This window comes from Dipodomys spectabilis, unplaced genomic scaffold, assembly GCF_019054845.1.
Source record: "Dipodomys spectabilis isolate Male_0828 unplaced genomic scaffold, ASM1905484v1 ptg000353l, whole genome shotgun sequence".
Classification (NCBI taxonomy): Eukaryota; Metazoa; Chordata; class Mammalia; order Rodentia; family Heteromyidae; genus Dipodomys; species Dipodomys spectabilis.
In genome coordinates, this window is record NW_024871030.1 from 715,309 (window position 1) to 728,894 (window position 13,586).

Sequence of the window (13,586 nt, forward strand, 5' to 3'; positions counted from 1 at the left end):
ACTATCCTGAGGAAATTACCAGAATTATTAAAAGGACAGAAGTAGTTAATAAAAATTTGATTACTCTCCACACCACACTTACTAGAATTGTGATGACTGACATGCAACAGTCATACTGGAGCCAAAAAAAAGTTGGTTCCATTTCCTACACAATATAATAAACCGGAAATTTTACCTGTGTGATATTTTATAACATTTTATATTTTACTCTGTGATAACTAACCAATGTTAAAATAAATATCTACTTATCTAACACACTTCCCTAACAGTCCCATACTTATTTTAAGTAAGACTACACAATTCAGCTTCATGAACCTAGCCCCTTAATACTTAAGGCTTCCACCAACTCTAGATACCTTGATTTCCGTCCTGCTGCTCTGGTCCTCTGGAAGAGTTTGTCACTGAATGATGATCTATAACTTAAAGGCCTCCATCTATATTCACATTTCACATATATCAATCAAAGCAAAAAATGGGAGAAGGAAGATGATGTTTTTGGAGAAGACAAGGAAGTCATTAGTAAAGAAAGCAGAAAAGAAGAATGGCTAGGTTTCAAGAGTTGAAAGAACTCTCCAAATATTTTTAACAAACTAGAGGTCTAATTGATTCTCCTCAATTTGAAATCTTGATATTAACAAATAAAAAACAGATAATGTGATAATTTCTACAATTTTGAATGAAAATAATAAAGTTCTCAGTCTGATTTTACATTCCATGATCCTTAATTATATTTTAATTGTTTAACTTTTCATATTTGTTTTTTGTTATCTATCTATATCACACTCAGAAGCACATCCTTCCACAATAAAGAAAAACCCTCAGGACACACCTAAAAGCAAATAAAATAATTATTAAAAGGAAAGACAAAACAGAAAGTACTATAGAATAAGTCAGAAGTCATAAAAATACAATACGAATCAGCTATTGATTACAGAAGCCAATATATATATTTTAATTCTTGTTTAAGACAATAATCCTATTTTAAGATATTGAACATCTTCTTAATCCACATGAGAAGATCATATTATAAATAGTAGTCTCGTTTCTAATGTTATTACAAGAGAAAGATGATAATTTACTAATCCTGCAACATGAGTAGAGCTGATGAAAATTTGTAAATCTGGCTCAATAATTTACAAACCAGTATTATTTTGTTTATTTTTTAACAGAATTTCCTTTCTTTTATTCCCAAATCAATATGAAGAATACTCCCTTTGATGATTAGCACCAAAAATGAGGACATTCTGATATACATTTTATTCTAATCTCTTGCCACAATTTTTTTCTCATTCTAGAAAACAAAAATGTGTATTTTGTGGCAAAAATATTGAACATAAGATCTACTCTGTTAACTTTTTATGGTGCCAGTCCTAGAGCTTGAATTCAGGGCCTGACGAATATCCCTGAGCTTCTTTGCTCAAGGCTAGCACTCTACCACTTGAGCCACAGCTCCACTTCTGGCTTTTTGGTGGTTAATTGAAGATAAGAGTGTCCTGGACTTTCTTGACCAGGCTGGCTTCAGATCCCAGCCTGTTGCATAGCTAGGATTACAGGCATAAGGCACCAGTGCTGGTTCTGTTAACTCATTGTTTTTTGTTTTTTTTTCTTTTGTCGGTCGTGGGACTTGAACTCACAGTCTGAGTGTTATCCCTGAGCTTTTTTGTTCAAGAGTAGTGCTCTACCACTTTGAGCCACAGTGCCACTTTCAGTTTTCTGGTGGTTAATTGGACATAAGAATGTCACAGACTTTCCTGACTAGACTGGCTTTGAACCATAATCCTCAGATCTCAGCCTCCTAAGTAACTAGGATTATAGGTATGAGCCACCAATGCTTGGCTGTTGGCTCTTTTTAAGTTTTTAACACAGTATTGTTAACTATAGGTACAACCTACACAAATATCTAAAATTTATTCATCATAGAATAATATTTTTAAAACATTGATTTTTAAGACTGGTTTTGAAGTATTGGGTTTTGGGGTTACTACTTTTTAGAGTCATTTGTTTGCTTGCTTATTTTTTGGGACAAAGTCTTAAAATGTAGCTTAGGCTGGTCATGAACTATCAATTCCTCTGTCTCCACTTCCATTTTGGATTATTAATTATGTACAATGGCCTCTTGTTACACTCAAGATAATTTCACCCATCGATTAATAACACAAAGACTTTAAAAATAGTATTAACTAAACAAATGGCAAAACAGCTACAAGAAAACCATCACTGAATGCAAAATGAGTAGTTGTTAATTACCTCTAGTTCTGAAATACATATATGCTTTTAGCCTAGTGTTAGTACTGCATTTACCTTCACACAGCAGCAAGCTAAAGCAATACAGTACAAAGTCAAAGGAGTTGTCCTAGTTATTATTTCCTGATATTTGAGGTTAATCTTATTGTATATAAATTATTTCTAATTAACATTAACAAACAAGAAATTATAATGACTATGTTAATACTTACATAGCTTCCACCCCTACTCTGTGAAACTTAAAAAATATATACACATCATATATCCTTGACCTACCAGGTGAAAATATTGCATTTATCATTATGAGAAGATAATAGTGATTTTTAAGAGTCTACAATAATGAATATTTTTCTCAATGTTAAGAATAAAAGCATACAAGTAAATTCCTCATAAAATATTTTAATGCCTCCAAAACTTAGACATATTACATTAAGGTCATTGATTTTCATCTAAGATGTTTTTATGTTCATATTTGGTAGCATCTAAAAAGGATGATTTTTTTAATAAAAACAGTTAAAGATAGAAATTACTTTTGCACACCTCTTAAAGAAAAACATAGTTCGGATAACATATAATTTTTAGTTAAATTAAAAACTCCTGATTAAACATCTGATTTAATTTTTAAAGAGCCAATTAACCAAAAGAAATATAACTGTGTACCAGTTTTGAACAAGGTACGATTCTGGATGCTTTTTTGTGCTAATTACAAACTATCATACAAATAAAGCCTATGGAAGATGTGCTATTAAGTGATGTTCTACTTAGGCTACAATGATAAGTCACAGCAATAGATGAAAATCTGATATGACAATGGTAGGAACAAAATGTTCTGTATTATACAGGGGAATGGAAAAATCAAAAACTATTTACTCATATACTTTCATTCTTTTTCTGCCAGTCCTGAACTTAGGGCCATGAACATTGTCCTTGAGCTTCTTTTGCTCAAACTTAACACTCTACCACTTGAGCCACAGCACCACTTCTGGAGTTTTCTCTTTATGTGGTACTGAGGAATCGAACCTAGGGTTTCATGCATGCTAGGCAAGCACTTTACACTAAGCCACATTCCCAACCCTGTACTTTCATTCTCAACACAATGAGAAGTAAAGGATATCAAGAAAATTTTGAAAAATCAGTATTTCCTCCTATTATTCTAAACACAACTCTTTCTTCAGCTAGGTACAAGAGATACACACTCAACTATTCTTTAAGTTTCAGAAAGCAGGTAGTGGTGTGCTTCATCAAATCTCTTAGGCCACATACAGTGTGGTCAACAATTAGATTATATTGGAGGGAGGAAAGTACACACAGCCTCCAACTAATATTTTTTAAAAATTCACAAATATCATTAGAAATGAATTATTGGAAAATGTTTACAGAAAGTTATGGTACAAGAAAAACATAAACTAAGAATGAAGATTAATTATATACAGAAGGGGTAAAAAATAAGTAATATTTTCTAGTATGAAATTTTTAACTATGTGTAGTAACTGTGCAAAATGTCATACTTAATTTAATAGTGATTTATCTGATTAGCCCTTATCTAGACTTCCCTAAAAAGTGGTTCTTAAAATCCACATATTTGTCATTTGATCAATTTTATCGATTTTGTTTTTGTTTGTTCTTACAACATTAATGATGGAACTCAAGACTCTCATATTCTAGGCAAGCACTCTATCACTGTGACACAAAAGCAACCTTCAATGGAATCCTTTATTTGGGGTGTTTGTTTTCAGACAGGGTCCCAGTATGTAGTGAAAGTTGGTCTAGACCACTCAATCCACCATCTCAGATTCTTCAGTGCTAGGACTATGGACATGCACCACCCTACCCAGCTGGTAAATTCTAACAGTATTTTTCAAAGCATACTTATACAAATGCCAGTGTATTTTAAATTTGACATTTCTCAAAATATTGTCATGTCAAACATAAAGTACAATATTTTTCCTTGATAAATGTACCAAATTTTATTCTCTAAAATGTTCACAAAAATTCAAAAATCTTTTTTTATTTCAGAACTAAAAATATACTATTCACACTACATGAAGATGATAATAACAGCTGACCCTGAGCAGTACTTGAACCTTTTCTATATTCAAAATGGACTTCATTTGTTTTTATACTCATTCACCATGTTGTTCTGATTGACAAAGACATGTCTTTGGAAAAACTATAACCTAAGTGATCAAAACAAGACTGAACTTGTGCTCTTAAATCACCACACAGATTTAATCAATCATTACCTAATGCAGCTCAATTCTAAGGAGCTCAATATATATATAAGCTAAGAAGCAGGAAAAAACAAAATATATACTTGCTAAATATGCTATGAACTTACAAAAATTCTTACAGTATAAATGTAACTATGTGCTACATTGGATAAAATAATAAACTAAGTGTTTGGGTTCACCACACAGGAATAATAAATACCTAACTGATCTTAAAAATAGAGAGTAGGATGGGGTAGACCTTGGTGATAGACTGCTTGCTTAGGACACAAGAGCTGAGTTTGAGCTCCACCACAAAAACACATAAAGTGACTGTGTCAACATATTCTCTGCTATATACATAACTTTATATTCCTCTGCTATGAATTTCTTATTGTCTTTTAGTAGTCGCTTGAAAATACATCTTAAGGGGGCCCTATGTTTACTTGAAACAATATATTTTGGTTATCTTTAATTTGATTTAATAATTCTAAAATTTACCTATTAAAATTCATTAATAAAAAGAATACCTGTTCTTCTGTTCTTGTTTCAATAACTGAGCAGCTATTTTCCTCAAATCAGTTACTTCCTTCAATTCATCATCATCTTCTGCAAGCAACCGTTCTTTTTCAAGTCTGAAAAATGACACAAACATGGTTATCTGAAAAGGCAGATTATATTTTATTTCAAAATAAAGAAATTGAAAAAATACTGTTATTCGTAAAAGCTAACCTACTTATGCCCTTGTAAAATACTTAAAGAAATAAAGGTTAGGATATAACATCTACAGCACTACTCCATATAAAATGTGACCTATTAGCTATGTTAATACAATGAATGGCTAATAATTAATAGTGCAACAAACTACCATTTCTAAACTTCTAAAATGTGTAATGGCCATACTTATTTAATAATGCATTTTGGTAAATGTTAAGTGTAATAAAAACTGTAAAGTTCTATATGGACTGTCCTTATAAACAAAAGCTGTAATGAAATTGTTGATGTTAATGAACACCTTTGCCAGTTTATTCAATTTCATTGTAAAAATTTGTAAATAAAAATACAGAAAATACAAAAATGTTTCAAATAAGGTTTGCAAATTTGCTGATTAAAATACATCATTTCAATACTTAAAAGAAACAAAAGAATTTGAAATAAATTATTCCCTAAATTCCAATTATTTTTGCCAAAGCATTTCATTTAAAATTACAATGTCAAATCACAAACATTTGGGGCTGGGAAGGTAGCTCAGTGGTAGAGTGCTTGCCTTGCATGCATGAAGCCCTGGGTTTGATTCCTCAGTACCACATAAACAGAAAAAGCCAGAAGTGGTGCTGTGGCTCAAGTGGTAGAGCACTAGCCATGAGTTGAAGAGCTGAAGGACAGTGCCCAGGCCCAGAGTTCAGGCCCCACAACTGACCAAAAAAAATCACAAACATTTGTATCTTTTTGTGTGTGTGTCAATATTTGGCTTGAACTCAGGGCCTTATACGCTTGCTGGGCTTTATCACTCAGAGGTGCTTTTCTACCACTTCAGCACACCTATGAACATAGAGCCCGGCACTCTTGCTAGTCTTTTTCGGTTTTTCACCCACAGCTGCTGCTATAACACTTCAGCCATACCTCCAGTCTAGGGTTGTTAATGCTTTTTGGTTTTGGTTTGAGTTTTGCTGGTTAATTGAATATAGAGTCTCATGATTTTTTTCTTCCTGGACTGGCTTTGAATCATGACCTGAGATCTCAGCCCAGTTTCTAGTAGCTTAGTATTACAGATGTAAGCCACTGGAACACGTGAACTTTACTACATCTAACATGATACTGGTAAGTCTCAAATTTAGGCAACTTTTGTAATTGCATGAGGTGGGTCAGTAATAGAAGAATGAAATCTTAAGAATATAATTACAAATAAACAGCCAGGCACCTGTGGCTCATATCAACAATCCTAGCAACTCAGGAGGCTGCAACCTGAGAATCATGGTTCAAAGCCAGCCTCAGCAGGAAGGTCCATGAGACTCTTATCTCCAATTAAACACCAAAAAGCCAGAATTGGAGTTGTGGCTCAAGTGATAGAGCACTAGGCTTGCACACAAAAGTTCAGTGACACTGCCCAGAACCCCAGTTAAAGACCCAGAACTGGCACAAAAAATAAAAATAGAAATAACACCAGAGTTGATTAATGGCTGGTATAAAGTTACCTAAAGAATTTAGATGACCACTTGGGATCCATCAAAATATCAAACCTAAAGGCCAGACACCAGTGGCTCATACCTGTAAATCATAGCTACTACAGTTTGAAGCCAGCCATGGCAGAAAAGTCTGTAGGACTCATCTCCAATTAACTATTTTGAAAAAGCTGGTAGTGGAGCTGTGGCTAAAGTGATAGAGTACTAGACCTGAGGAGAAAATCTCAGAGACATAACCCAGGCTCTGAGTTCAAGCCCCAGAACCACCACATATACAAAAAAGTAAGATAAAATCTAAGTTATGTGTATGGAAGTAGAGGAGACACAAAGTTAGCAAGAACCTATTTGATAAAATAATAGGAGAAAACTTTCCTAGTCTGGAGAAAATCATCCAAGTCAAAGAGGCTTACAGACTAGCAAACATCCAAGATCAGAAAGGAAAAACTCCTAAACATATAATGGTTGAAATACTAAATATAAAGATTAAAGAAAGAATACTGGATGCCACAAAGGAGATAAGACAAGTTACACACAATGGAAAGCCTATCAGAATAATATCAGATTTATCAACATAATTTTTGACATACAAGGAGGGCATGGAAGAACATAATTCAAGCCCTGAAAGACAACTGTCAACCCAGATTGGCAAATGTATCCTTTATAATTTAGCGAGAAATAAAACTTTCCAAGATACACCAAAGCTAAGACTACTAAGCCAGCACTGTTAAAGATACTTAAGGAATCTTACTGACAAAAGAAGAAAAGAAGATACTAGACGTGTAGATTAGCAAGACAGAAACTAGAAAATAAAAAATGCCATTAAAAAAACAACAAATTTTTTGGAGTTCCAGGTATATTTTAGATATGAGACCCTTGTCCATTATATGGCTAGTGAAGATCTTCTCCCAATCCGTGGGCTTTCTATTAATCTTGCTAGCTATGTCCTTTGCCATGCAGAAGCTCTGCAATTTTATGCAATCCCATTTGTCCAACCTTTCTTTGATTTGTTGTGTTTCTGGGTCTTTCTATTAAGAAAATTTCGGCCTTGGAAAGGCTTGGAAAAAATTATATTAAGTGAAGTAAGCCAAGCCCAAGAAACATAGGTCCCATGGTTTCCCTTATTTGCAATATCTAGTATACGTATGAGTCAAGCAGAAAAGGTCAGATAATGTGATGTTAGGAAAATGAACCCTTAGATATGTATTTAAATGTTTTTTTTTCTTTCATGCATTTGTTTCTAACCCATTTATAAGATTATTTCTTTGTTGCTTTGTATGTCCCTCCCCCACAGTATAACCCCTGGTTTCACTATATTTGATGTCTGTATAATTTGTGGAGGAGAAGGGGAAAAACAAGTCGTTTAAAGATACAGGTGGACCCTTTGCAACAATGAGAAGTACAAGTTGTCATGTGGAAAAAGAACTTTACAACTTTGGTGGGGGGGAGGATTAAGTGGGGGGTGGGGGGAGGCTGGGAAGGGATGTGAAGGGTAAACAAAGGAGGAAGATGCAATGCTTGATAAGAAATGTACTCATGGGTTGGGAAGGTGGCTCAGTGGTAGAGCTTTTGCCTTGCAATGCATGAGGCCCTGGGTTCGATTCCCCAGCACCACATAAGCAAAAAGAAAAAAGCTGGAAGTGGCGCTGTGGCTCAAGTGGTAGAGCGCTAGCCTTGAGTTGAAGAGCTGAGGGACAGCACCCAGGCCCAGAGTTCAGGCCCCACAACCGGACCCAAAAAAAAAAAAAAAAAAAACGAAAAAAGAAATGTACTCTTTATCTTGCCCATGTATTTGTAACCCTTCTGTACAGTATATTCACAATAAAAAATAAAATAAAGAAAATTTTGGCCTGTGCCAAGGAGACCTAGGGTTTCTCCTATTCCATCCTGTAATGTTTTCAGGGTGTCTGCTTTGACTCCGAAGTCTTTGATCCATTTGGAGTTGATTCTAGTGCATGGTGATATATAAGGATCTAGCTTTAGTTTTCTACAAGTAGTTAACCAGTTTTGCCAGCACCATTTACTGAAGAGGCTGTCTTTCTTCCATTCTATTTTTTTAGCTCACTTATCGAAGATTAGATGGCTATAGGTCTGTAGGTTCATTTCTGTGTTTTCAATTCTATTCCATTGGTCCTGAGGTCTGTTTTTGTGCCAGTACCAAGCTGTTTTTATTACTATGGCTTTGTAGTAGAGTTTGAAATTTGATATTGATATTCCTCCAGCACTATTCTTTCTGTTGAGTATCGTTTTAGTTATTCAGGGTCTTTTATTGTTCCATATGAATTTTTGGATTGCCACTTCTATTTCCTTGAAGAATGAGGATGGAATATTAATAGGTATCGCATTGAATTTGTAGATAGCCTTGGGAAGTATTGCCATTTTCATGATGTTGATCTTTCCAATCCAGGAGCATGGGAGTTATTGCCACATTCTAAGTTCTGTTTTTATTCCCTTTTTCAAGTTTTTAAAGTTTTCATCATAGAGGTCCTTCACTTCTTTGGTTAAGTTAATTCCTAGGTATTTTATTTTTTGTGGGGCTATTACAAATGGAGTTGCTTTCCTAATTTCATCCAAGCTTTTCTCATTGTTGGCATACAGAAAAGCCATTCATTTTTGAGGGTTAATTTTATACCCTGCTACTTTGCCAAAGTTTTGAATCAGCTTGAGTAATTTGGGAGTGGAGTCTGTGAGATTCTTTAAATACAAGATCATGTCATCTGCAAAGAGGGAGAGTTTTACTTCATCTTTTCCTATTTGGATCCCTTTTATGTTTGCAACTTGTCTTATTGCTGTAGCTAGGCATTCCAATACTAAATTGAAGAGAAATGGAGAGTGGACATCCTTGTCTCGTTCCTGAGTTAAGAGGAAATGGCTTTAGTTTTTCACCATTAAGTACAATGCTGGCTGTAGGCTTGTCATATACAGCCTTTATTGTATTGAGGAATGTTCCCTGGATTCCTAGTTTTTCCAGAACCTTCATCATAAAGGACTGTTGGATCTTGTCAAATGCTTTTTCTGCATCTATTGAGATAACCATGTGATTCTTATCCTTGCTCCTGTTGATGTAATGAATTATATTAATTGATTTGCATCAATGTTCATCAAAGAAATGGGTGTATAGTTCTCTTTCTTTGATGAGTCCCTGCCTGGTTTTGGGATGAGGGTTATTATGGCTTCATAGAATGAGTTTGGTAGTGAACTTTCTCTTTCAATTTCATTGTAGAGTTGGAGGAGTATTGGTGTGAGCTCTGCTTTGAATGCCTTGTAGAATTACGCTGTAAAACCATCTAATCCCCCAAAAACAAATCTTCAAAGAAACAACTGCCCAATAAATAAGTGGGCTAAAGACTTCAAGAGAAACTTCTCTGAAGAGGAAAGAAGGATGGCCAATAGACACATGAAGAAATGCTCAACCTCCCTAGCCATAAAAGAAATGCAAATCAAAACAACATTGAGATACTACCTCACCCCAGTTAGAATGGCTATAGTCAAGAACTCTAATAACAACAGATGCTGGAGGGGATGTGGACAGAAGGGAACCTTACTGTATTGTTGGTGGGAGTGCAATCTTGTTCAACCACTTTGGAAAGCAGTATGGAGATTCCTCAAAAGACTCTACATAGAGCTCCCCTATGACCCACCAATCCCACTTTTGGGCATTTACCCAAATGATCACAAACAAGGCCACACGAAAGCTACCAGCATGACTATGCTTATTGCAGCATTATTTACCATAGCTAAGATATGGAACCAACACAGATGCCTCTCAGTAGATGAATGGATCAAGAAAATGTGGTATATATACACAATGGAATTCTATGCCTCCATCAAAAAGAATCACATTGCCCCATTTGTTAGGAAATAGAAAGGCTTGGAAAAAATTATATTAAGTGAAGTAAACCAGGCCCAAAGAAACTTAAGTCCCATGGTTTCCCTTATTTGCAGTAACTAGTATATATCTGAGTCAAGCAGAAAAGGTCAGATAAGTTGATGTTAGGGAAATGAACCCTAAGATATGTATTCAAATGTTTTTTTTTTTCAGGTGATTGTTTCCAACACATTTATAAGATTATTTCTTTGTTGCTTTGTATGTCCCTCCCCCATGGTATAAACCCTGCTTTCCTTGTGTTTGAGGTTGGTATAATTTGTGGAGGGGAAGGGAAAAAACAAATCGTTTAAATAGGGATACAGGTGGATCCATTGCATCAATAAGATGTACAGGTCGTTATGTGGAAAAACAAACTTTACAATTTTGGTGGGGGGGGGAAGGTTGGGGGGTGGGGGGAGGATGGGAAGGGATGGGAAGGGGAAACAAAGGAGGAGGCTACAATGCTTGATAAGAAATGTACTCATTGTCCTGCCCATGTAATTGTAACCCCTCTGTACAGTATTTTCACAATAAAAAATATGACAGGAACTATTACATATTATATTAAATAGCAAAAAACTGAAATAATTTCTTTTTTTTTCTTTTTCTTCTGATATAATTTCTCCTCCTAAACTTAGGAACAAGACAAAGGTGTTCATTCTCCACACTCTTGTTCAATATGGAACTATAATTCTTAGCCAGAGTAATAAGGCATGAGAAAGAAATAAAAGTCTTCAAATTGGGAAAGAAAAATCAAATTACCAGTTTTGGAGATGATATGTTCATATACTTAGCAGTTCTTACAGACTCCACCAAGAAACTTCCAGATCTGATATCCAGATCAGAAATGCAGCAGGATTTAAAATCAACACTTAAAAATCAATAGCTCTTCTACAATAATTTACTGGCTGAGAAAGAAATTAGGAAAAAATTCCATTTTAACACCCTCAAAAATGGTAGCTCCTTTAACAAATGCTACTAGCAGAACAGACTTATCTATGTGTATGAGACTGAAGATTGACTCCTATTTCTCAGTTTGTATACAAAACCATTCCAAATGGAGTAAAGAACTCAAAGTAAGGCCTGAGACTTTTAAATATACTGCAGGAAATTAGAGGGGGAAATTATAGGTTATTTACTAAATAGTACTCCAATTACCCAGAAAACAAGAACAAGAATTGACAAATGAGACTGTATCAAATTAAAAGGAAACAATTACAAGTACCAAGAGACAGCTCATAACTGGGCACCAGTGACTCCCACCAGTAATCCTAGCTACTCAGGAGACTGGGACCTAAGAATCCCAGTTCAAAGCCAGCCTGAGTAGGAAAGTTTGTAAGACTCTTATCTCCAATTAACCATAAAAATATTGAAACTGGCCAGACAACAGTGGCTCACAAGTGTAATTCTAGCTACTCAGGAGGCTGAGATCTGAGGAGCAAGGTTCAAAGCCAGCCCAGGCAGGAAAGTCTGTTAGACAATTCTATCCAATCAACCACCAGAAAACCGGAGGCAGCGCTGTGACTCAAGTGATAGAGTGCTAGCCTTAAGCTGAAGAGCCCAGGGACAGCACCTAGGCCCAGAGTTCAAGCCCCACAACTGACAAAAAAATATTGGAAGTAAAGCTGTGGATCAAGGAGTAGAGTGATGATGACCTTGAACATGAAAGCTCAGGTACAGCACCTAGGCTCTGAATTCAAGCCATAGAATCAGCCCCAGAGAGAGAGAGAGAGAGAGAGAGAGAGAGCACTCATAGAATGGGAGAAATCTTTGCTAGCTATTCAACAGATAAAGGATTAATATCAAGCATAATAAAAGAGCTTGAAAAATTAAATAGCAAAAGAACCAATAATCCAATTAACAAATAGGAAAGTGAATTGGATAGAAGAAATACAGATAACTAATGGATACATGAAGAAATATTCCACATCTTTAGCCATAAGAAAATGCAAATCAAATCTACACTAAGATTCTCTCTCCCCTAATCATAATAGCAATCATTCAAAAACTACAAATTCTAGTGAGGATGCAGGGAAAATGAACTATCATAAGCTGATTGATGGGATTGTAAACTATTTAACTATTATAGAAATCAGTGTAGGATCTCCTCAAAAACTACAAACTGACTCATAATGTGACTCCACCAAATAACTATTGAACATTTAACAAAAGAAAGGTAAGTCAATATAAAGAAAGATACTTGTATACCTGTGTTTACACCTGTAGCACTATTCACAATTGCCAAACTGTAGAATCAGCTAAAGTGCCCAAAAATAGATGAATAAAGAAAATACAGTATATGTGTACCATAGATATAACACAGCCACAAATAAAAATGAAATAGTCATTTTTAAAATATGCATGGAAAAGAGACCATTGTGTTAATCAGGGTAAGCCAAGATCAAAAAGTATATATGTTTTCACTCATATATGGATGCAAAACCTAAAAGACATTTATGTTCATGTACAAATACATGTATATTCACATTATATATAATGTTATATATGTGTATATATGTATATACATATATTTATCATAAAACATGATTTTATCTATAGGACTGTTTAAGGGGATGAAGAGAAGGGAGTTAAAATAAAAGAGTGAATAATTTCAAAATAAATTGCAACTATATATGAAGACTACAAAATGAATATCAATGAAAGGGTTGTGCAATAAGGGTTGGGAAGGTGGTCATGGAAAGAGAAAGTAATAAACAGAGTTATTCTGAGCAAAATATAATATATTAATATCTAAACGACCATGGTGAAAGCCCTTAGTACAACTAAACCACAAAAAAAGTAAATAAAATGGAAACAGGCTCTGTTGGGGGGAGGGTAGTACCAATAAGAAGGTGGAGGGCTAAGGAAAAGGATCAGTGAGGATGAATTTGGTTGAAGTAATTTATTTACATGTATACAAATAGAACAATGAAACTTGCTGAAATTGTTTTTAAGAAGGAGTAGGAAAAGAGAAAATGGGATATATTGTAAACATGTAGAGAAAGGTCACAAGGAAATTCTCCCCTTGTACTATTAAAACAATAATTTGCTGTGCCTGTGCTAGGGCTTGAAATCAGGGCCTGGATG

The 13,586-nt window shown here is 34.9% G+C and overlaps 1 protein-coding gene across 1 annotated transcript in view; it reads right to left on the bottom strand.

Annotated features, from left to right (window-relative positions):
* Nucleotides 1-13,586, bottom strand: part of Lrch2 (leucine rich repeats and calponin homology domain containing 2) — a 106,642-nt gene that overhangs the window by 33,034 nt on the left and 60,022 nt on the right. The window contains exon 11 of the mRNA XM_042665837.1: nucleotides 4,982-5,086. Coding sequence (XP_042521771.1) covers nucleotides 4,982-5,086 — 105 coding nt within the window. The remainder of the gene's footprint in view (nucleotides 1-4,981; nucleotides 5,087-13,586) is intronic.